General features: G+C 55.1%; 1 protein-coding gene and 1 long non-coding RNA gene across 5 annotated transcripts; one reads left to right on the top strand and one right to left on the bottom strand.

Moving 5' to 3' along the window:
- Positions 1 to 2,356: 2,356 nt before the first annotated feature.
- On the bottom strand, positions 2,357 to 3,348 carry LOC113923115. Its single transcript, XR_003520176.2, has 3 exons — positions 3,118 to 3,348; positions 2,596 to 2,673; positions 2,357 to 2,405 (listed from the first exon to the last, which is right to left on the bottom strand). It is a non-coding gene; the product is annotated as an uncharacterized LOC113923115 (long non-coding RNA).
- Positions 3,349 to 3,532: 184 nt separating this feature from the next.
- Positions 3,533 to 24,083, top strand: PICK1 (protein interacting with PRKCA 1). 4 transcript variants are annotated; one of them, XM_027595715.2, is made up of 13 exons: positions 3,533 to 3,657; positions 3,969 to 4,066; positions 5,174 to 5,285; positions 12,303 to 12,431; positions 14,596 to 14,662; positions 15,782 to 15,871; positions 18,085 to 18,138; positions 18,625 to 18,687; positions 19,455 to 19,588; positions 19,994 to 20,086; positions 21,098 to 21,148; positions 21,754 to 21,898; positions 22,314 to 24,083. In XM_027595715.2, the coding sequence occupies exons 2-13, from the start codon at positions 4,026 to 4,028 to the stop codon at positions 22,583 to 22,585; spliced, it is 1,251 nt and encodes a 416-aa protein (XP_027451516.1). In that variant the 5' UTR covers positions 3,533 to 3,657; positions 3,969 to 4,025; the 3' UTR covers positions 22,586 to 24,083. The 4 variants fall into 4 exon arrangements, with proteins under 4 accessions (XP_027451516.1, XP_027451513.1, XP_027451515.1 ...); XM_027595712.2 differs by having other exon boundaries at positions 3,592 to 3,710; XM_027595714.2 differs by having other exon boundaries at positions 3,634 to 3,723.
- The last annotated feature ends 310 nt before the right edge of the window (positions 24,084 to 24,393 follow it).

The following is a 24,393-nucleotide window of genomic DNA, read 5'->3' as shown; positions in this document are numbered from 1 at the left end:
AGGTCTGTGGGCATTAAGCAAGTCTATGGATGCCATTTTTTTCCAATAGCATTTGCTCACTTTGCATCTCTGTGTCACGTTTTCGTCATTCTCACAATATTCCAAAATTTTTGATGATTATTATATTTGTTATGGTGATCTGTGATCAATGGCTATGACTCACTGGAAGCCCAGATAACGGTTAGCATTTTTTTGGCAATAAAGTATTTTTTAATTAAGGTATGTCACATTGCTTTTTTAGATGTATGCTCTTGCCAACTTAATAGACTACAGTACAGTGTAAACATAACTTTTATCTGCACTAGGGAATCAACGAGTTCACTTGACCTGCCTTATTGCGATGTTTGCTTTATTGTGGTGGTCTGGAACTGAGCCCACGATGTTTCCACGGTGCCTGTACAGAGAAGAACAAGATCTGCCCCCAGGGGCTTTCTGGCTGGCAAGACAGGAAGTGCTTACTTTGTTGTTTTGGGTTTTTTAAAAGATTTTATTTATTTATTTGTTTGAGAGAGGGCGGGGGAAGGGTCAGAGGGAGAAGCAGACTCCCTGCTCAGCGGGGAGCCCGATGCGGGACTCGATCCTGGGACTCCAGGATCATGACCTGAGCTGAAGGCAGACGAAGGCAGACACTTAACCGACTGAGCCACCCAGGAGCCCCAGGAAGTGCTTACTTTGGTGATGGACCAAGTTACTTGAACTTTCTTTCCCCTCAAATTCATGGTCTCAACCTCGCCCCCTTAATTGGCTGGAACAGGTTTCCCTGCTGCATGAGCTGGCTGATAAAGTGGTTCATAATATTTTCACACTAATAGGCATTCAAAAGCAATCCAGTTTTCTTTTTGTTTGTCACAGTGACATCACCCATTGATGGATTCCTGGCATCCTCTGGAAGGTGCCAGGGATGATAAAGTTAGTACAAAAAGGGATCTCAGGGAGCATCAGTTTACAGTTTGTTGAGATATGAGCCCTAGGCCCCAATTTTTTAAAAAAAATGTTTATTATGTTATGCTAGTCACCATACATTACATCATTAGTTTTTGATGTAGTGTTCCATGATTCACTGCGTATAACACCCAGTGCTCCAGGCAGAACGTGCCCTCTTTCATACCCATCACCTCTTTAATACCCATCCTCCCACCGCCCTCCCCTCTAGAACCCTCAGTTTGTTTTTCAGAGTCCATAGTCTCTCATGGTTCGTCTCCCCCTCCAATTTCCCCCCTTCATTCTTCCCCTCCTTTATCTTCTTTTTTTTTTTTTTAACATATAATGTATTATTTGTTTCAGAGGTACAGGTCTGTGATTCAACAGTCTTGCACAATTCACAGCGCTCACCGTAGCACATACCCTCCCCAATGCCTATCACCCAGGCACCCCATCCCTCCCACCCCCCCACCACTCCAGCAACCCTCAGTTTGTTTCCTGAGATTAAGAATTCCTCATATCAGTGAGGTCATATGATACATGTCTTTCCCTGATTGACTTATTTCACTCAGCGTAACACCCTCCAGTTCCATCCACGTCGTTGCAAAAGGCAAGATCTCATTCCTTTTGATGGCTGCATAATATTCCATTGTGTATAGATACCACCTCTTCTTTATCCATTCATCTGTCGATGGACATCTTGGCTCTTTCCACAGTTTGGCTATTGTGGACATTGCTGCTATAAACATTGGGGTGCACGTACCCCTTCAGATCCCTATATTTGTATCTTTGGGGTAAATACCTAGTAGTCCTAGGCCCCAAGTTTAAAGGGGAAAAAAACCTCCTTAGACAAAGTACAAGCGTGGATAAGTTAATCAACTCAGAATTGGCTCAGGGAAGCCATAAAGGGATTTCAGAAGGCCAGACATAATTCTAAATGAATGATCCAAATAACTGTTTCTGGAACTAAGTAAAAGTGGCAAGATTTGTGAGCAGGGATTGCCTGGTAAGACTACCTGGAAGAGGAGGGTCAGAATGGGGCCTGGGAGATGGGGAGGATGAAGCAGAAGAGAGGGACCCTCCCCTGAGAAGAGGGACCAGAGTGGGTGGGGGAGTCAGGAGGCTTGAGTGGCTTCTTTGCCGTGAGAATTGTTTACAAAACACTCACACCTGGTTCTCTTTATCTTGACCTTCACAAGTAACTGCTGGGAGGATCATTTCCCCCTGGTCTACAGATACCTGAAGCTCAGAGTCAGGTAGTGACTTGCCCAAGGTCACCCAGTTATAAAATGGCAGAACATAGGCTTGAGCTAAGACTGCTGCCTTTTTTTTTTTTTTTTAAGATTTATTTATTTTGAGAGAGAGAGCACGTGCACACACAAACACAGGAGCGGGGGCAGAGGGAGACGGAGAGAGAAACTTCTCAAGCAGACTCCCCGCTGATTCCTAGGCGGGGCTCAATTCCACCACCCTCAGATCATGACCTGAGTGGAAATCAAGAATCGGACACTTAACCGACTGAGACACCCAGGGCCCCCCCCCCCCCCAGCTGCTGCTTTTTAAAATTAAAATCCTGGCCTGAACAGGGCTTGGAAGTTCCAGCCCTAGCTCTGCTACCGACCATCTATCTGTGAGACAAGGGGAAGCTGCTTCTCTGAGCCTCAGTTTCCTTACCTGCACAATGTGGCTGGCAATCCTTATTCGCCTCTCACAGGGTCGTGGTGAAATTTGAAATCCTGTGAGTAACCTGAACTGCAGAACAGTGGGTACATGAGAAGGTCACTGCTACTTTGGCATTCTGCACGTTTGCTGGGGCTCAGATTAGCTTCCTAAGGAGTGTGTGGGGTGGGGCTCCCATGGGATGGTGGGATGTGCAGATAATCATCCTTCTATATCTCTCCTTCCTCCGCTGCCCCTGGAAGGAAGCTGTGACCCTCCGTGGGGCCCGGGAGGCTGCTCCTCAAGACTAAAGAAAGAGATGAGGTGTGAGGAGTCTTTCACCAAATACCATAGAAAGCATCCGCCTCGATGCTCTTAGTTTGCATATGGCGAGAGGGGGCACATAAAGGCAAAGGAAGGTAACTTGTCCAATCTGTCGTTAATAACAAAGCCACTGAATACAAGTGTGCAAACGTTAAAAGGGCGCTGCACTAGATGGCAGGAGTCTCAGGGTCAAGATCTAGATCTTATACCAACCGTGGGTGGCTCCGGACAAAATCCCTTTCCTTCTCTGGCACTTAGTTTCCTGGTCACAGAACTGGGATTAGTCTCGAAGGGTCCTTCCAGCTCGGAGACCGTCATCGGTGATGCAGCACCCTAGGCCGGGGTGCAGAAAATGTGAAAGGGTTTGTATTCCCCTGAACTTCGCCGGAAACCTCCGCGCCCAAGGATGCTTCCGTTGCCACGGCAACCGCCCGGCCGGCGTGGTCCCCGGAGTCCCGCAGAGGAAGCTGGGAAGAACCCTGCCCTTACCAAGATGGCGGCGGCCACAGGGCAGGGGGCGGGGTTGAACGTTGTCAGCCTGTCCAGACCTTTCCTCTGTTTCCGCTTTTTCGTGCAAACGGCGAGCTTCCGTCAATACTCGTTCCCTTTTCTGGTTCTGGGAGCGCCGGGAGCCAGGGAGGAAGCGTCGTCTGCAAGGACTGGGGCAAACACTCTGGTGGTGGGGAAGGCGGGACTTCCGCGTCTCACAGGAAGTGACGCGACAATCGCGGCCGCCGACAGGTGGAACCGCAGGTGGGTTCAGGTGCCAGGCTGGCCTGGACCCGGCTGTGGGACCGACGCTTCCGGTGAGCGACAGAGGTAGCTCCCAAGGGCCTGGAGACCCGTGGGGGCGGGCTCTGGGGTCTGAGCCCACCGTGCTGGCCCGGAATTACCCCCTGTACCTAGTAAGAATCCCGTACCTTCCCGCCCCCTTACCTCGGGGACTCTCACCGCCGTCCAGATGGAAGGGGGATGATCCGGCTCTCCCGGATCGCCGGGGTGGAGGTTGACATCTAGGCACGTCGGGTCCCCCAACCCTACGCTCTTTTCTGTCCCTGATCCAGTTCCCCATTCCCCTGCCGAGCTGGACAGTTAGCCAGCCCGCCTCAACTCTCGGAACCATGTTTGCGGACTTGGATTATGACATCGAGGAGGATAAACTGTGAGTATTTTGTTCCCTGCAAGTCCCAGGAATGCACGAGCTCCAGGGCCTCCAGATCCCCAGACTTCCCGGTTCTACAGACCCTTGCTTCTCAGCGGGGGATTAGGTCTTGTACTGTAGCAGGAATGGATCCTGCCCTTCCAGGAGCTCACCTTCTGTAGCTGCGCTGTGGACACATTAGCAGATAATAGGTCAGGGCCACATGGGCACTAATGGAGAATGGCCTGGCTACAAGGAGAGAGCAGATGGAGCACTGCCTCGACTAGGGTGTTCAAGGGAGCCTTCATAAAGGAGGTGGCAATTGAGCAAGTTTTCAAGGTGAATAGGAATATCGTAAACCTGCCTTCCTTCCCAGTATAGACAATTGGTGAGACAGATTTTCAAAAATTGTTAGTCTCCTCCCTAAAATCTGTCCTCCATCTGTCCACTGCCGGTGTCCTCAGCACTTAGTATGGGGCTCGCCGTCAGTAGCTTGTTAGCAAATGTTTGTTGAGTGAATAAGTGAATAAAGGCAAATATCTACCACAGAATATAAATAAGTGCTGGTTTATAGTGAAAACTGAGAGGTAATTGAGCAGAGCAATTGAGAGATGGGTGATGGAGAGTTGAACAGGAGAAGGCTTCCTGGAGGAGGTGGCCATGATGTTGCATGTGTGCCCGAGAAAGTGACAAGGACAGAGTCTGACTCAGGTCTCAGAGGTAGGATGAAGGAGAGGGAAGGGGGACCTGTTTTCATGGAATGCCTGCTCTGGGCTGGGTTGGTGTTAAGTGCCTTCCATGTGCTTTCTTACAAGAATTTTCATCAAGTAGCAAGCCATTTCTACCACCACTTTATGGATGAGGGAACTGAGATGCACAGAGGGGACTGACTTACCCAAGTGCTGTAGATGGTAAATAGCAGAGCTGGGATCTGATCCCGTGTCTGCAGGACTCCCAAGAGCTGCGCATGTTCCAGTGCAAGATGCTGTCTCTTTTGGCCGAATGAGAAAAGAAAAAGCTGAGCTGCACTTGGAGCCTCTCAGGGGTTTTGGAGGGCCTGTTCCCTTTGCTGTCCCCTCCAGTCATCCTTCTTCCAGGAGATTCAGCCTCGTGTGCTTCTCTTTCTAGTGGAATCCCTACTGTGCCCGGGAAGGTGACCCTGCAGAAGGATGCTCAAAACCTGATCGGGATCAGCATCGGAGGAGGGGCCCAGTACTGCCCTTGCCTCTATATCGTCCAGGTATTGGGTGCTTTGGAGGTGGGGGTGAGGTCCTGGAAAGGGTGAGCCATCTCCCTGCTTGGGCAGGTTCATTCTCCTCTCTGCAGAGCTGATGCCTGTTCTTCTTGAGGTCTGACCCCCTCAGAGAGGCCTTCCCGAGTGCCCCTGTCCGGAGGTGCACCCTCGTTCTCTGTCATGTCAGTGTGTTCCTTCCCTTCTCAGCCCCCCTCACCCTCTGTAATCATGGGTTTGCCCATTCGTGATTCTATATCTAGCTGCTTCCCAGTCTCTGCAGTGTGAGGACAGGATCTCAGTCTGCTTTTTCACTGCGGTCAGCACTGAGTACAATGCTTGGCATAGGGTCGAATCCACAGAACTCTCAGCCGGGGGTACTGGGGTAAGTGAAGTGTTGTGGAAAGTCTCCAAGTCTATGAAGTGATAGTGGCCTGAGTTCAAATGTAAGCCTCCCTGCTCAGTGGCGAGTTACCTAAACTCTTTGGGTCTCAGCTTCCTCCCCTGGAAAGTGAGGGTGTAAAATGGTCACCGTGAGGATTGAACAGAGTGCCCCCAAGCAATGCCTGGCATTTAATAAACATGAAATAGAAGATGTTGTTATTTTTCTGACAGTTGCTCACTTCCCCAGATGGTACACTGAACAATTCTGTGGTTCTTGTAGAAGCTGCCCTGGTGACTTCGGTCAGCTGTGACTCTGAGCCGTGGGGACAGTTTTCTTTACCTTGCGGCTGGTCGGAATCACTGGTTTTTGTGTAGGCTCGGAAGGAAGCTCGCCACCTCAGACATAAACATGACCCGGCTTCTACCCTGTTCCAACTTGCTCAGCTCAGTAGCTGTTGGTGGCAGATGGGAAGCTCCTGTCTTTCAGGTTCTTGCAAAAGAGTCACTTCTGGGCCTCGAAGACAGAGATTCCCGGGATGTGGCCTGGCCTGCTCCGGGTGCCACCTTCATGAGCAGTTTGGCCTCCTCTGGCCCAGGAGGTGGTAGGGAGGCCTCGCCCAGGCTTGCCCCCCTTGCTTTGTGCTGGTGTGGCCCCTGCCACCTCCCCCTCCTCACCCACGGGGGACCAGATTTGCTTAGAACAAACTGCGATTACAAAATAATAGAATTCAGTCAAATAATAGCACCCACTGTTGCACCCCTTCTTTTTTTTTTTTTTTTTTTAAAGATTTGTTTATTAGAGAGAGAGAGGGAGAGCCGGGGGAGGGACAGAGGGGGAGGGAGAGAGAATCTTAAGCAGACTCCCCACTGAGTGCAGAGCCTGACGTGGGGCTTGATCTTATGACCCTGAGATCATGACCTGAGCTGAAACCAAGAGTCGGACGCTTAGCCGACTGAGCCGCCCAGGCGCCCCTCTTCTACCCCTTCTTAACACCCTCCCCCACGCCCCCTCCCCCAACCCCATCCCAGCAGCAACGCTACTTTCTACCCTTACAGCTGTTTCTTCAGGTGTGAGCCTCCATTTTTCCTCGCTTAGATACTTACCCTGTTATTTCTTGACCTGTCACTTGTAGATATCTGTCAACTTTTCCCAGTCCGGGTAGATGGGAATGTTCGCTGTCTTCCGGAGCCACTCTGCTTTCTCTCACCCCATCCTCCCAGCGTGGTGGTTGTGCAGTTTGGGCTAATCTGCTGTCCGAGAGTCAGCGCCACAGGCCAGGCTGTGCCATGGGCACTAGGGATAAGGAAGCGAGGGGAACAAGGAGCCCGTCCTCCCGAGCTGCTGTTGTAGGAGGGTGGTAACACACTGGTCTGCACCCTGAGCTTCATGATCGTCCGGGGTCATGCTTTTTTATTTATTTATTTATTTTTAAAGATTTTATTTATTTATTCATGAGAGACAGAGAGAGAGAGAGAGGGAGAGAGAGAGAGAGGCAGAGAGAGAAGCAGGCTCCCAAGGAGCAGGGAACCCAATGCAGGACTCGATCCCAGGACCCTGGGATCATGACCTGAGCCGAAGGCAGATGCTTAACCATCTGAGCCACCCAGGCGCCCAGGGGGTCGTGCTTTTTTAAAGAATTACTTTATTGTGGTGAAATTCACTTAACATACAATTAGCAGTTTTCAAGTTCAGTGGCATTTGGTGCATTTGCTAAATTCAGCTATCACCTCTCTCTCTAATTTCAGAACGTTTTCATCCCCCCAGAAAGAGCAGCCCGTGCCCTTTAAGTATTCACTCGTCACCCCCCTCCCCTCCCCTGGCCACCACTCCTCTGACTCTGCGACTCGTGTCCGTGCTGGTTATGTCAGATCGGTTGGTGATCTGGTTATTAGATAGATTGCTTTTTGGATATTTTAATATAAAAAGAATCTAACATGTCACCTTTGGTGTCTGGCTTCTTTCTTTCTTTTTTTTTTTCTTTTTAAAGATTTTATTTATTTATTCGAGAGAGAGAGAATGAGAGATAGCACGAGAGGGAAGAGGGTCAGAGGGAGAAGCAGACTCCCCGCTGAGCAGGGAAGCCCGATGCGGGGCTCGATCCCGGGACTCCAGGATCATGACCTGAGCCGAAGGCAGTCGCTTAACCAACTGAGCCACCCAGGCGCCCATGTCTGGCTTCTTTCACTTAGCATAATGTTTCTGAATTTCGTTCAAACGGTGGCATATTTCAGTAATTTTTCTTTTTATGGCTGATGAATATTCCATTTGTGTGCATCCGTTCATTTGATGGACATTCAGGTTGTTTGCACCTTTTGGCTGCTATGACCAATGCCGCTGTGAGCACGCGCACGAGCTTCCGGGGCTGACACGCGCGTTCGTGCTCAGGGAGCGTGTACCTGGGAGCGGGAGCGGGATGGCTGGCTCACGCGGTGCTTCTGTGGTTTACTTTTTGAGGAACCTCTGTCTCTTTTCTTAACTCAATCTTTTCTTTTTTAACGTCGTTTCTTGGGGTTCTTCCATTTGCGTTCTCCTTGTACATTCAGTACCTTTCCTCAGGCAGCCATCTGCCACCATCTTTCTGTTGCTCCCCACGCTGTGGTCTGTCCTCACTCAGCCTCCTCTTCCCTCTCTGTGGGACTCCGCTTCCGGGAGCCCTCTTTCTTTCCTTTATTTTCTTTAAGTTTTTATTTTGATTCCAGTTAGTTAACATCCAGTGTAATATTAGTGTCAGGAGTACAACACAATGATTCAGCACCTCCACACATCACCTGGTGCTCCTCACAAGTGCCTGCCTTAATCCCCAGCACCTGGTTCCCCCATCCCCCACCCACCTCCCCTCCGGTGGCCAGCAGTTTGTCCTCTGTATGTTGTTTGTTTGTTTTTTAAGATTTATTTATTTATTTGAGAGAGAGAGAGAGCGCGTGCTCAGGGGGCAGTGACAGGGAGAAGGAGAGACAGAATTTCAAGCAGACTCCCTGCTGAGGGCAGAGCCCGACACAGGGCTCCGTCTCACAACCCTGAGATCATGACCTGAGCCGAAATCAAGAGTTAGACGCGTAACCGACTGAGCCACCCAGGCGCCCCTGTTGTCTATAGTTAAAAGTCTGTTTCTTGCTTAGTCGCTCTTTTTTTCCTTTTGCTCATTCGTTTTGTTTCTTAAATTCCATGTATGAGTGAAATCATGTGGTCTTTGTCTTTGTGTGACAGACTTATTTTGCTCACATTATACTCTTTAGATCCATCCATGTCTTTGCAAACGGCAAGATTTCATTCTTTTTTATGGTTGACTAATATTCCATTAAATATATATACATCACATCTTCATTCATCAACTGATGGGCACTTGAGCTGCTTCCATATTTTTGCTATTGCAAATAACAGTGCTATAAATATAGAGATGCACGTATCCCTTTGAATTAGCATTTTTGTATTCTTTGTATTCTGAATACCCAGTAGTACGGTCGCTGGATTGTAGGGTAGTTCTATATTTAACTTTTTGAGGGACCTCCATACTGTTTTCCAGAATGGCTGCACCAATTAGCATTCCCACCAACAGTGCAAAAATGTTCCTTTTTCTGCGAATCCTCGTCAACACTTGTTGTTTCTTGTGCTGTTGATTTTAGCCATCCTGACAGGTATGAGGTGATATTTCAGGGTAGTTTTGATTTGCGTTTCCCTGATGCTGAGTGATGTTGAGCACCTTTTCATGTATCTGTTGGCCCTCTGGATGTCTTCTTTGGAGAAATGTCTATTCGTGTCTTCTGCCCATTTTTTAATTGGATTATTTGGTTTTTGAGTGTTGAGTTTGATAAGTTCTTTATAGATCTTGGATACTAGCCCTTTATCGGCTATGTCATTTACAAATATCTTCACCCATTCCGTAGGTTGCCTTTCGGTTTTGTTGACTGTTTCCTTCACTGTGCAGGCCGGGAGCTCTCTTTCTCGGCTGACTTCCCCATCGAGGTGGAGCGCATCCTCTTGTAGCTTTCTGAGAGAGGCTGCGTGGGAGGTACATTTTTTGAGAGCTTGTGTCTCTGAAAGTGCCATTATCCTGTCTTTGTTGTTGTTCTCATAGTCCTTCCAGTTGGCACTTGGGCAGATCAAATTCAAGAATGTCAAAAAAAAAAAAAAAAAGAATGCCGAGTTTGAAAATAATTTTCACCTGGAAATTCATTGGCGTCCTTTCATTATCTTTTGCCATCACATTGTAGTGTCTGATGGTGCTCTTCTGATTTGTGACCCTTTATCTGTGATGTGTTTTATCCTTGGTCTCTCAAGACTCTTGGGAATTTCCTTGTGTCCCTGGCCTTCTGAAGGGTCATGACGATGGCTCTTGGCTCACGTCTTTGTTGTGTTGGAGCCTCAGAGGGCACATCCCTCGGGGAACCTCATGTCTTTCTCCGCCCTGGAAGTTTCTAGTATTAGCTCTTTGATGGGATCTTGCTCTCTGGTTTCTGTTCCCTCTTGTGGGACTCCTGTTGGCTAGTGCTGGGCTTCCCGAAATGATCTTCTAATATTTTTCTTTCTCTTTTTTTCCGATTGTTCATGTCTTTTTTGCTTTCCTTGGCTTGGTTGCATAGCTTCTTTGGACATTGTAAACTTCTGTTATAATTTGCATTTCTGAGATCTCTCTCTTTTTTTTTTTTTTTGAAGATTTGATTTGTTTATTTGAGAGAGAGTGAGCACGAGTGAGCATGAGTGGGAGGAGGGACAGAGGGAGAGAGAGAAGCAGACTCCCTGCGGAGCAAGGAGCCCAACACGGAGCTTGATCCCAGGACACCGGGATCATGACCTGAGCCGAAGTCAGATACTTAATGGACTGAGCCACCCAGGTGCCCCAGCCCTATTTTTGAATCAATCCTTTTACATCATCCTGTTCTTTTTCTAATCATCTTGAAGATGTTAATTATGGTTTTCTTTTTGTTTTTGTACGGGCTCTACTTTGTTTCTGCTTCCTGTGGTTCCTTTTTTCTGTTTTTAAGTGTTTTTCCTATGGGACACTTTTCTCAAGTGCCCGGTAATTTTCGCCTGTGTTTACATGCTGAGTGAGCCATCACAGTCATGTGCTAATGGTGTTTGAGGATCTGTGTGCAGACCATGTCTGGGGGGCTTCCCTGGGGGATGGTCAGGCATCAGGCGAGCTGGGGGGGGGGGCGCGGATCTGCCAGTGTCTGTACATAGATGGGCCTTTCTTGTGGAGCCATCCAGGGCAGTGGCCTCCAGTTTCCGTGGGGAAGGGCCGTAAGCCTGGCTGCTGGCATTCTGGGCCCCCACTGGGGCTATGGGGCTTTAGGGCTCGCTGAACCCAAATCTCTCCGGTCCTGTGCCTCTCTCTTGCCTCCCTCGGTCCCTGGGCCTGAGTCAGGAGCTTCTCTGGGGAAAACCACCTCCATCTTCCACCTTCCATGGACTGCTGTGTGGATGGCGACGGAACCAGGAGTTGAGTCCTTTCCCTACTTTCTACACCTTGTCTTCCACCCACCTGTGGCTGTTGCCAGAGATCTGCTTCCTGACCCACTGACAATTTCCAGCGAAGATTAGATCTCTCTTCCTAAAGCCCCTCTGTAGGCCCTTGGGTTCCCGTTGTCCATCTTCCAAGGACAGGTAGACCCTCTCATTGTCTTCTTTACCATTTAAAAAAAATATATTGGGGCGCCTGGGTGGCTCAGTCAGTTGAGCATCCAACTCTTGATTTCGGCTCAGGTTATGATCTCAGGGTCCTGGGATGGAGCCCCGCATCAGGGCTGAGCATGGAGTCAGCTTGAGATTCTCTCCCTCTCCCTCTCCCTCTGCCCCTCCCCCTGCTCATGCTCTCTCTCTGAAATAAGTAAGTCTTTAAAAAATAATAATTGTATTTTTAGTGTGATTCTGGAAGTTAGTGGAAACTCTCGGGTTTTTCCTTTCTTCCTTATAATGTTACATATGTGAAACATCAAGTGTTCTTTCTACATGCTTTGTGTAGAAAATTTAGCAACTGAAGACAAAGTAGGGGCGCCTGGGTGGCTCAATCGTTATGCGTCTGCCTTCGGCTCAGGTCATGATCCCAGGGTCCTGGGATTGAGCCCCACATTGGGCTCCCTGCTCGGCGGGAAGCCTGCTTCTCCCTCTCCCATTCCCCCTGCTTGTGTTCCCTCTCTCGCTGTGTCTCTGTCAAATAAATAAATTAAAAAAAAAAAAAGACAAAGTAGAGAAAGACAGCAGATGACCACTGCTAATAAGTCGGTGTCTGTCTCAGTGGCTCTTGGCTGGCTGCGATGTTTTGTGTTCTTGTCCATCCCTGCACACGCGTTTGCAGTCTCCCCCCACTGCCCTGAGCAGCACTCACGCATCTGTGCTTGGACAGGCCCACCCAGCCTCACGCCACAATGAGTGTAGACCCCGTTGAAGGGGCCACCTTGGGAGGGGGACTCACATGCGCGGTGGAGTCCTTGCTCTTTGGGGACTGAGATAAGGCGCAGGAACTGACCAGAGGGGCTTCAGGGCTTCGAGTCAGCCCAGAGCAGCCTTGTGGGGAAAATCTGTTAAAGAACTGAGTTTGGAGGAGCACACGCTCAGTTGGGTGTGTGAGGGCTGGGCCAACCCGGGCCTTGGTCGGGGTGCAGGGCGTGACTGTCTACCCCGCCCCCCCCTTGCACCCCCAGGTGTTTGACAACACCCCAGCGGCCCTCGACGGCACCGTGGCAGCTGGTGACGAGATCACCGGTGTCAATGGCCGGTCGATCAAAGGCAAAACTAAGGTGGAGGTGGCAAAGATGATTCAGGAGGTGAAGGTAAGGCTGCTGTGTGTGGGGGGTGGCAGGGGGACACAGGCAGCCGAGCCGCTTCGATGACGTCCAGCCTGCCAGAGGCCCCAGCAGGCCTGGAAGGGGATGGGCCCTCTCTCCACTGCCCCCTCGGTACACCAGAGTCTGGGCCACACTCCAGCCTCCCTCAGTGTCTCCCACATCTCGTCAATAAATACCACTCATGCTCCAGGACTTGTCATGCCTTGGCGGGAGAGTGGGCACCTTCCCGTCCCCTGCCCTTCAGCTCCCAGGGTTGCTGTTGGACTGGGAACCGTGCCTCAGGGCGAGCCAGTGTGTCCCCACTCAGGGCTGGAGCTGAAGCTAGAAGTCCAAGGTGAACCTGCTGGGGCCAGTAGACACCTAGTAAATGTCACTTGGGCCATGCTGGGCCTGGGAGGTGTACGAGGGAAAGATGAGCGCCCTCCCCCCCCCACCCCCCACCCCGCTTCCTCATCCCTGTAGGAGCTTTCCGTCCACTGGGTCCTCCTGGGCTCACAGACCCCCAGGGAAACTTCTGAGGTCTGGGGTAGCTCTCAGTCCTGCCCCAGGTCTTTTATTCTGCAGACCACAATCATACATGGCCGGTCCCCTGCTCCCCACGCCCCACCCCAGCTGCTACGGGCCAAGGCCTCACCGCACAAGTCCCCTCCCCTGCCAATGGCTGGCAGCATCCTGACCGGTCACGGAGCAAGCATGTAGCCCTTTTGCCATTTCTTAGAGATTTTGTTGCTAGTGACTTGGGAAACCAAAACAGCAAACCAAACCAATGCAAAGCCATTGGATGATCTCTCAAAGTCTTCGAGTCAAGGGTCCCAACTGTAAATTGAGCTTGGTCGAGTGTTCTGACTCCCTCACCCCTATCCTTCCAGACCTCTCCTCACTCCTGTCCCTCCTCCATGTCTTAGGGACCTGGTACCAATGTCCCTGCCAGTCCCTCTTGCCTTAGCCCGGGGCCAGGTGCCTCTCCACCTTCTCCCGTTTATTCTCCTGTTCTGCCCCACGTGGCCTGGGTGTTCCTGACCCGGCGCAGCCTGTCGGGCAGAGGAGCTCTCGTGGGAAGCAGGTGGACGGTGTTTCATCCTGGTACAGACCGGGGGGCGGGGGCATTCCCCCTGTGGCTGCTTCCTCAGCCCTCACAGCCGTGCTCATCACAGCCCCCCCGCCCTGTCCTCTGAGGCCTGTCCCACGCCAGCCCCCCATGTTGCCCACAAGGACGAGACGTCTTCATGTGTGTGCACAGCCATGACACTAACGGAGGGGTCGCCCGGCTCCTGTGTTTGGCTGTGGGCAGGGACTATAGTCCCTATTGGCGCCCAGAGGGAGGAAGGGATTTGCTTTAGGCGCCCGGCTGGACCAGCACCCAGGTCTGAGTGCCACTGCCCTCAGCTGCTGTCTGTCACAGTCCCCACAGCGCACTCCGCCGCGGCCTGAGAGAGCCTTTGCCTCTGTCCCTGACTGACGGCATCAGGTCATTTTGGTTTCCCTTCAGGGCTCATTTTGGAAATCCTGTGTTGTATTCGAATGGGTTCTTTCCCAAGTTCAAGGGACTTAGGATTGCATGGATGAGAGTGACTGTGGCAGCCTCCCGTGGTTAGGGAAGGCTTCTCAGGAGAAGGCAGCGCTTCTCTTCCAGTTATAGAAAGTGATTTGCATCGGCCTCCCTGCTGGCTTGGGCCCTGAGGGCTGGGGGCTGCCCCACACCTGCTCCTTGGCATCCTGGCACCAGGCACAGAGAAAGTGCACAGACATGTTAGTTGGGTGCAGTGCCCCCCCCACCACGCAAACGGCGTGGTGAGGGCTCGGAGAGGGGCATGGTGTGGGGAAGAGCGGGGCACCTGGTCTCCTGGAGCACAGGACCCCCAAGACCACCAGGTGGTGAGCTCTGATGGCAGGGACCATGTCTGTCCATGTCCCTGTTGGTTCCCCAGGGCCCGGCACATAGTAGGACAAGGAGGGAGCTGGGAATAAACCAGTTACAAGGCAGGGCCCGGTCACAGCCCTTGGCCCAGCATGGCAGAATTCATGGTTAGTCTGGGCCCTTCCCAGGTCTCAGGATTCTCTCGTGACCACATATTTCGGGGCAGACAGGCTTCCCCAGGGAAGGGGCTTGGGACCCAGGAGACTCCTTCTCAACTCTCCTCTTTTCCAGGGAGAGGTGACTATCCACTACAACAAGCTGCAGGCGGACCCTAAGCAGGGCATGTCCCTGGACATTGGTAAGCTGGGCCAGAGCAGTGGCACCCAGTGGCCCCACAGGCCCCTGGTGCCCCTGTTCTGCATTTTTATGACAGTGTGTCAAGAGTTACCTGGCTTTTGACCAAGTCAAGGGCCTGGGAGGACCCAGGGTGCTCTCCTGCAGCTGCTCCCAAGAAATCTGTCCCTGATTTTCCTCTGCCCCATCTTGCAGTCCTCTCCCAGGGCCACCTGCTCTGGGACCTCGCTGCCCTAGGGTTGTCCCTTATAGGCCAGCCCTTCACCCCTCCAAAAGGGAGGGCAGCCTACAGTGAGGTGTGGTGCCTCATGCCCACCCGCATGCCCCTACGTGGTCCTGGCCGCCTCTTCCGCCCACCTGCTCCCAGGAAGGCTCGAGATCTGAGCTGGACATCAGGCCTTGGATAGAGGGTCACGGGCCACCTCTTACTCTCACAGCATTCCGTGGAACAGGTTGCCTCCTGCTAGGGGGGCTGGGCTTTGGTTCTGTAGAAGCTTCAGGCTCCAGAGCTGGACATTGCAGCTTTGAGGTCCTCTGGACCAGCCCCCTCATTCCACATCAAGGCCTGAGGCCCAGAGAGGGCTCTGTGTCCCCTGGTGATGCACACCCAGATCTCTTGGCTCTGGAGCCAGCACACTTTTCTTCTACCCTAGGGCCACAGCTGTGTCCTGGTTTTTAGGGAGAGAGGCTAAGATGAAGTGTGTCCTCGATGGAGGTGCTCTGTAGAAACCCCTTGGGTCCCATCCCTGTCCCCTTCCAGAGACTCCGTATGCGACCACGTGTACAGTAACTGAGTCCGGGGTCTGAGGTCACTTGCACTGATGGCAGCTCGGCTTCCAGATGCGAAGGGAGAAGAGACTCTCCCTGGTTTGCCTGTTGGCACTTTACACATTAGCCTCCTTCCAGCTTCCAGCACTGCCTTCACGGAGAGCAAGTAGGGCAGGGGGCCCAGTGCGGCCTCACTGGGGCTCTCCCCACCTCACAGTCACCCCTGCACCAGAGCTCAGTGCAGCCCCCTCAGCCCCTGCTGTCACTGGCCATGAGGAGATGAGCTGGGGCAGGGATGGCCTGATGGCCCAGCTGCACACTCCCCTCACTGAGTCCCTTTCTTCCCTGGTCCCAGTGTTGAAGAAAGTAAAGCATCGGCTGGTAGAGAACATGAGTTCGGGGACCGCAGACGCCCTGGGCCTGAGCCGGGCCATCCTGTGCAATGGTGAGTCCTCTCCTCCTGCCCGGGGTCACAGGCCCAGGCTTCCAGATTGAGGGGCACCACGGCCGCCCGTGGAACTGACGTGGCCCCTGCCGCCCGTGGGGCCGATGGTCACCGTCTGCATCCCCAGAGGCCTCTCTGCCTCCCACAGAGCGTCCATAGCAGTCAGCCGAGGCATCCTGCAGCCAGCGGCCCCCATGCCCGGGCCCGGGTTTTCCAGGCCCAGGTCACAGATGAGACAGATGCCCAGCGCGGAGGTGCCTCCTCCCAGCTCCCCGCGCCGGTGCCTGCGCCACTGCCCTCAGCCACTGTCACAGAGCCCGCGGCAGCCACGAGGTGCCCTCAAGTGCAGCCCCAGCTCCCTGCTCCCGCAGTGCCCCTCCCTGCACCCCTGCCTTTCTCCAGGAGGTGGCGCTGCTGCCCTTGCTGCCGAGGTTCCAGGCCAGGACCGGAGGTGGGGGGCACGGACACACACGTTCACACCCACGCATGTGTGTGGCCTGTAAAACACTTGGTCCTGCATCCACCGTCCGCAGCCCGAGCTTATAAATAGCAGTTCTGTGCATGTGTGGGGGCTAGATTTAAATGCCTATGTGTATTGTCGGCTCAGCTGGGCACACTGGGCAGCATTGGCTGGGACGTGGGGGTGGGGTCTGAGCTCGTTCCAAGCCGTGTACAAAAGTGGTGGCTGCTATTTTCAGCTTCTTGGTGCCTATAAATCCCTGTTACTGTAGTGACCATGCGCTGAGATGAAATTAGAACTGGTTGTTGTGTTTTTCCCCCCAAACCTTGCAATTTCCCCAGCCTTAAATAGGGTTTCTAAAATTGAAGCTGTCATGATGTCCCATGACCCAGCTAAAAACAACAGCACGGTGCTTACGTGGTTCCTTTCCTGCCAGGCTGGCCAGGGGCCAGGGCTCTGGGGGCCAGCCAGGGGCCAGCTGGGGGCCAAGCTTCTGAAGACCCCTGCGATACTCCCTCCCCCCTGCCCCAGAGCCCACATGGCCGCCTGACACCCAGCCACCTTGCCCAGACTCGGCTTCCACTCTCCTCCCCACCTCCCACTCAGAAAACCCCGCCTGGGGCGGAAGGGGGTGTCAGAGGGCTCACCCAGCTGTGTGCCTTCGGGCAAGTTGTCCCTCGGCTTATACAGTCCCTGCCCCAGAGGCTCATTCAAAGGAAGGACTGAGCTGTGTGCAAGGAGCCTTGAGCGGTGGGTCCAGGCTCACAGCAGCCGAGCTCAGTGCAGCCAGGCCCTGCCCTGAGGGCCCGCCACGTGAGGAAGCCACGGCACCGACCCTGCCCTGTGGTGGCCGCTGGTGCTCCTGGTGGGGCAGTGGGAGGGCCCCCATCCCCTCACTGCTGGAGGGCCCTCCCTCCCTGATCCGAAATGGCCCCGGCAGTCCACTTGCTCCCATTTTGAGCCCTTGAGGGGAGGCAGCTGCCCCCACCTCTCCCTTGACAGGCCTATGGTCACCCCAGTCATTGCCTGGCCACCGTCTCCTCTGCTGGACTGTGAGCCTCGAGGGCATGATTTGGGGCTCATTCACCAAGGTCATTCTGTGGGCCTGACGTGGGGCCTGGCACACGGAAGGTGCTTGAGAAAGCTCTGTGAAGCGAATGAGGATGATCGCCGAGGCCGGGTCCAGCTCGATCTCTGCCTCAGGGCCCTTCCTGACTCGGTCTTCCCTCCCCGAGTGGTTCTCCCTCCTGAGCTGTCACATTTGCTTGTCACGCCTGCACTGAGGCTGTCAGAGCGACCCCTCTTTCCGGCTTATCTCTGACTGCCTTGCCCCTTGGCTGTCGGCAGGGTTTGTGCTAGAAGTACGCGGGCCTTGCCTGCTAGGACAGGGCCTGCCTTTGGCTGGCCATCTGGAGCTACCCACACGTGGGGCCTCGGGGACGACCCAACCATTTCTCACCGTTGACTTTGGCAGTACCGAAACGATCACCACCTTCCTGCCCCGCTGATGTGCCGCCTGCTGGGTGGGGACTTACCTCAGGAGTGGCCCAAGGGCCGCCCTGCCTGTCCCCAGCTTGCCTGTGGTTTGGGGGTCCCGGGCTGCTACAGAGCACTCCCGAGTGTGGCTGAGGAGCCAGCTCCCCCTTCCTGGGGCCCGTCCGCTGCCAGTCCTGGCTCTCTTCTGGGCCACCCCTGGCACTCTCCTCACCCCGGCCTTGTCGGGACTCACTGCCGCCCCCCCCCGCCCCCACAGATGGGCTTGTGAAGAGGCTGGAGGAACTGGAGCGGACCGCCGAGCTGTACCGAGGTGAGCGGACGTGCCCGGCACGGGCCGCTGGGGTGGGTCGTCCCGGCCCTGCTCTGACAGGGTGGCAGCAGGCACAGGAATGCTGGCCTGTGAAATCCTAGGACTGCGGCCATCAGGGATTCTTAAGAAAAAAGCCTCTTAAGACATACTTTTTCTGATTATGAAGCTAATACGTGTCCATAAAAATTCCAGTAATAGCACACGGGAATGCGGTGGGAGTCTCTCCGAACCCAGCTAGCGCCCAGAGAGCCGGCCCATGGGAGGCCTTGTTCACCGTCTGCCCCGCGGAGCCCTGGCTCTCCTGTCTGATGGGGACCGCTCTTGGGTGGCGCTGGGCCTGGGGCTGAGCCCTAGCGGGGCTGTGGGAAAAGCCAGCGAGCTCAGGAAGAGTGAGGGCCTCAGGGTGGGGTTGGAGGCCGTGTCCTGGGCGGCCATTGTGGCCCCACCATGTGTCCCCATCCCCCTTCGGTGGGGTCTCTCCCACAGGAATGACAGAACACACCAAGAACCTCCTCCGGGCCTTTTATGAGCTGTCACAGACACACCGGGGTAAGGGCGCCCCCAGACATGCTCTGTGACCCTGGAAAGACCCTCGCTCCCCTCTGAGCTCAGTGCTCCCTCCTACAGTGAGGGTGTGGCCGAAGCCCTCCCTGGGGCCTTCCTCACAGCCACACCCAGGCAGATGCCACGGCATCTGATGTCGGGCCAGGTTCGGGCTGAGCCTTGTCTAGATGCCAGGGGGTAGCAATAATGGGGGCCAGTAGGGAGCATCTGGACCAGCTGGTCTTCTGTGGGGCCCAGTCCCTTGTCTGGGCCCTCCCCCATCTAATCTCTACCGCTGCTTTCAGTGTATAGAGCCTTCCTTATGCGTGCTCCCTTTTCTTACAAGTCTGCTTGGCTGGGCAGGGCAGCTGCAGTTATCCCCATTTTACAGTTGGGAAAATGAAGCCCAGGCAGAGGAAATGGTCACCCAGCCCCTTCGGGCAGAGCTGGCCTTAGACCCCGGCATCCAGATTCCTAGAGCAGTGATCTGCCGTCACGCAACACTGGCCTCCAGTCTTGACTGAGCCTTCTTCCCACATGGTCTGGTCATTCTGGGGAATGAGGGCTACTCTCTTGGGTGTAGGCCCAGCTCCCTTGGGGGTACAGACCCAACTCTCTTCAGGTGTAGACCCACCTCCCTTGGGACATAGACTTCATATAGACCTTGGCCTTCAGCCTGCCATGCCCCCTGCCCTGCTTCTCCCCGACAAATCCCTGGCTTCCCCATGAAGGGGTCAGGTAGGGACAGCCTTCAGGGCAGACTTGTCCTGCAGCCTTTGGGGACGTGTTCTCCGTCATCGGGGTGCGGGAGCCCCAGCCAGCCGCGAGCGAGGCTTTCGTGAAGTTTGCCGACGCCCACCGCAGCATCGAGAAGTTCGGCATCCGGCTGCTGAAAACCATCAAGCCGGTGGGTTGTGTGGGGCGTGTGTGTGTCAGCATGTGAGGGTAGAGAGGGGACAGTGTGGCTTGCAGAAGGGTCCCAGACTGGAGTCAGAACACGTGGGTGTAGGTTCTGGCTTGGTCACCTACACTGTGGCTGATTGTGGGTTGGTCACTCTGCTTCCTTGGCCTCACTCGGCATTGACCTCCAGGCTGGTTTCTGGCCCTGGCTGCACCTGAGTTACGGTTTGCCCTGGGCCCGGCTGTATCTTCTTCTCACCCTGGAGTGGACAGACTTGTCTGAGGGTGCCCTTTGGCTCTGACACCTGGGTCCACTAGAAGGATTGCTGGATCAGTGCCGTTCTTTGTCACGCTGGCTAGCCTAATCCCTGCCCCCGGGGGACTAAGCATCTGCTCCCTCCTTCCCTTCCAGATGCTGACAGACCTGAACACGTACCTCAACAAAGCCATCCCAGACACTCGCCTCACCATCAAGAAGTACCTGGATGTGAAGTTCGAGTACCTGGTAAGTGGTCTCCAGCCCCTGGGGAGGGATGAGTCTGGCATGCTGGGGAAAGAACCCACCTAGAGATTTTCCCCTCAGTTGGCCACAGGATGGCAGGCAGGATGGCCCTAGAACCTCTGTCATGTCTGAGGATGTGGGACAGGGACCTGGGAGGTACTGGGGAATTGGACCACAGCCTAGACCCTGCCCCGACTGCACCGAGGAGCCTCTGGGAGCCTGGGGTAGGCAGAGCCCTTACTCTGGACCCCTTTGACCCCTTGGGATTTTTTGGTCACTTTTACAATGGGTCAGTGGTTATAAAGTGGGTGCCAAGGGACATTATTGAGTTGTGGGTTTGTTTTTTTTTTTAAGGTGATTGATTGATTGAAAGAGCGTGTGAGTGGGAAGAGGGGCAGAGGGAGAGAATCTCAAGCAGACTCTGTGCTGAGTGTGGAGCCTGATGCGGGGTTCGATCTCACGACCCTGAGATCACGATCTGAGCTGAAATCAAGAGTTGGACACCCAATTGACTGAGCCACCCGGGCGCCTCTGGACATTTTATGTTGAAATAAAAATTCTGATGGTCAAAAGAGTTGAGGGGAAAATGCTCCACCAAGCAAGCCAAGGCTCCTTTGATGCAGGACTTCTCAGAGCCTTTGACAGGCTTGTGTGCAACATGAATCTTGTAGGGCCTTCCTACGCTCTTTTGATCATGGAATCCCTTTTAACCCAGAACATCTCTTAGGACCTGAGTTTGGCAAATGCTGGGCTGTTTCTCAGGCCCTTGCCACCCTCCCAGATGAGTGCCCCCTCCTGTGTACTGCCACCTCGCCCTGGGCCTCCCCAAGCAAGGGCCAGTCGAGTGAGGTTCCAGCCTATCCTAGTTGAGGGCACGCAGGGCCCAGGAGGCCTGGCATGGCCGCCCCCAGGCAGGGCTTTGGGGTCCTGTGGGGCATGGACGGAAGTGGGCATCAGGGTGGGCATCCAGGAGGCACTGCCCCTCTGACATTGTGGCCTTGCTGTCCCACACAGTCCTACTGCCTGAAGGTGAAGGAGATGGATGACGAGGAGTACAGCTGCATCGTGAGTTTTCAGGGGCGATTGGGGGGTGGCCCTGGTGCTGGAAAGTCTTGGGGTGCACACAGCTTCCCCTGCTTGTCTCACAGAGGCCCAAGAATGTCCTGGGGCTGCCAGGGGCAGCGGGTGGCTCAGGCCAACCTGGGAGAGGCTTGGGGGTCTGGCTGGGCTCTTGTTTCTGGAGGTGTGGGGCTGTCCATCCCCACCCAGGCCCCTCTGGGCCTCCGAGTGCTGGCCAGCTTGCTGCAGTACCTCTCTCCCAGGCTTTGCGAGGCTCTTGTGGGGAGAAGCTGACTTCCCTCACTCCTAGGAGGCCATTTTTAATCCTCTACATTTTTAATATTTTTGATGGCAGGATCTACCTTAGCACTAAATGTTCATTATTTAACGTGCAAGGGTGTGGTCTTTTGTTTTCTTCACAAAGAGTAAGTGCTTCTGGCGTCCCAGAAGTGAGGGACCGTGGGAGCTTTGAAAAGTGCCGTGTGCTGCAGGGGTGTGAGCTGGGAGCTGGGCTCTGCAACCTTACCCCCGCCGCCGTCTGTCCCAAAGCAGGCTCCCCCTCCCCTACTCTCCACCCCGCCGGGGTCCTGATGTGCCCCCCACTGCCCCAGGCCCTGGGGGAGCCCCTGTACCGTGTGAGCACTGGCAACTACGAGTATCGCCTGATCCTGCGCTGTCGCCAGGAGGCCCGCGCCCGTTTCTCCCAGATGCGCAAAGACGTGCTGGAGAAGATTGAGTTGCTGGACCAGAAGCATGGTGAGGGGAGTAGGTGGGCACTGGGGGCCGGAGAGGCCTGCCCAACGCCAGCCCTGCGCCGTGCTTGCGCTTGGGGGGTGGGTACCATCTCCCCATTTCAGAGCTGGGGAAACGGTGGACCGGAGAGGTAAGGTACCTCCGTGAGGTCACACGGTCCCGCCGTGCAGAGCTTTGAGTTGGACCCAAGATGGAAAGTCCTGGCAGGAGCGGCCCCCCTTCCTGGGGCCTGGCTTGGGGTGGGACTGGCCCATGCCCTGGGGGTGCAGTGGGGTTCGCAATCTCCCCACCATGCCTGGGAGCTGGGAGATCCGCGTCTGCGCCGGGGCAGGAGGCGGGCCCGGGCCGGCTTGGCGGGGGTGGGGGTGGGGGTGGGGTCTTCTCCACCGGTGCCTGTCTGCCCGCCCTCCCGCCCCAGTCCAGGACATCGTGTTCCAGCTGCAGCGCTTCGTGTCCACCATGTCCAAGTACTACAACGACTGCTACGCAGTGCTGCGTGACGCCGACGTCTTCCCCATCGAGGTGGACCTGGCCCACACCACGCTGGCCTATGGCCTCGGCCAGGACGGGTTCACCGACGCCGAGGACGAGGACGAAGACGACGACGACACGGCAGCCGGGGAGCCGCCCAGGGATGCGCAAGGGGCTGCTGGGCCCCTGGACCGGGGTGGGAGCTGGTGTGACTCCTGAGTGCGCCCCCCCGCCGTGGGGTGCGGATGGGGGCTTGTGGGCGGGAGGACAGAGGGTGGAAGCCGGGGCGGCGCCGCCACACCGCAGGGTGGCGCATAAAGGCCGGCTGGCTTGGGGCGCTGCCTCCCCACTCCTCTGTCCTGGCTCAGCGAACCGGGCTCCAGCCCAGGAGAGTGCCCAGGGCCTGCGGCCTGACCTGGACACTGGCCCCCCTCCCCCTTCCCCCCCCACCTCCCCAGCCAGTTGGGGAGCTTGGCCCCTGGAACTGCCTTAGGGAGGAGAGAGGGGGCGCAGAGAGGAGGAGGGCTTGGAGGTGGCCCCAAGCCCCGGAGCCGCTGCCCGTGGGCACCAGCCCCGGCCCCACCTGGAGCCTGCCAGCGTGGGGGGCCGTGGGCGCACAGGCGAGGCTGGGGCCGGTGGCCGCGGACCCCCTCACCTCGCCCCAGGCCGGCCCAGCCCCTCCCACACTCGCCCCTCCGCGGCCTTTATTTATTCATGTCCCCCAGCTCAGCCGCGTCCCCAGGGGAGGGCCAGGCGCTGGGCCTGTACCGAATAAACACAGACCCAGACTGAGCCGGGCTCTTTGCGGTGGCCTCGGACCCGCCTCCTCCCCTCGCCGCCCCGTCTGCTGCCTCCCTGGTCCCGAGGGAGGGCGGGCAACAAGATGTATCGACATTCCCTTCATACCCTCACTCGTCTTCCTCGCTGCGGCTCTGTGAACTGGCACGCCTGTCCCCGCGTGCGGACGGGGGCACTGAGGCTCGAGAAGTGGCTTGCTCAGGGCCACCCAGTGTCCAGGGATAGAGAGGCATCTGGACTTGAATCTGGCAGGTCCCAGAGACCCCAAGGCTTGCTCCTTTGTGGGGCCTCTGACCTCCTCCCTCACCTTGGCTCTGCCGGGCTTCTGGCCAGTAGCTCTGCCGTCGTTGGGAAGGGCAGGGCAGACGCTGGGTCAGGAGGCCCCAAGGCCCCATGTCGGGGAGAGAATGTCAGGGAAGCCCCCAGCACTCTAGGCACACCTAGAAGGCCAGTGGACAACGCCGCCCTAGTACTCTGCGTCTTTGCAAAGTGGTGGAAATAGGCTGGCTGTGTCTCCTGTCAGCACAGACCACACCTGTGGTCCCCGTGTAATGAACGGTGGCCCTTTTCACCCCAAAAGTGTCCCTGTTTGAACAGTGAGTTATACGCTCATCCTGAGAAGGGGAGGAGGCAAGAGGCTATGAGGGACTGTGACTGAAGGAACAGCCAGTGTGAAGGCCAAGGGCACAGACCGAAACCCACTGCTGGATTCCAGCCACCGCCTCTGTGACCCTGGACTACTCCCTAACCTCTCTGTGCCCCAGTTTCCCTGTCTGTGCTTGTGGCCAGTAGTGGTCCTTAACCTCCTTGGGCTATAAGTATATGATGAGTTAGCACTTGTAAAGGTCCTAACGGCACCTGGCACAGAGTCCCTGCTCTGAGTGTTTAATAAAATGTAGTCACTGCTCTAGTGGCTCAGGGATGCAGACCTGTGTGTTAGCCAGGCATTTTCGAGGGCTCCCACGCCTTCGTAGGACCTGGTTGGAAAATGAGACCAACGGTGGGGAGGAGAGGGGGGTACTGGTGGGACAGCTCAATAGCAGGGCTCTGCTGCGGGAAGGCTCCTTCTTACTCTCGGGCCTGGTTTCCACACTCATGATTTGGAGGGAGGGAAGCAAAGGAAGTGCCAGGTGTCAGATTTGTGGGAAGAGAATAAATACATGGAGCGAATAGATCCCAGAGGCTTTCCAGCCAGGGTGAGACCTGGGCTCTGCTGCACTCGGATCCAA

Source organism: Zalophus californianus, chromosome 9 (genome assembly GCF_009762305.2).
Source record: "Zalophus californianus isolate mZalCal1 chromosome 9, mZalCal1.pri.v2, whole genome shotgun sequence".
Taxonomy (NCBI): Eukaryota; Metazoa; Chordata; class Mammalia; order Carnivora; family Otariidae; genus Zalophus; species Zalophus californianus.
The sequence above is the reverse complement of the archived record's forward strand: the minus strand, read 5'-3'. Positions and strand labels throughout refer to the sequence as shown.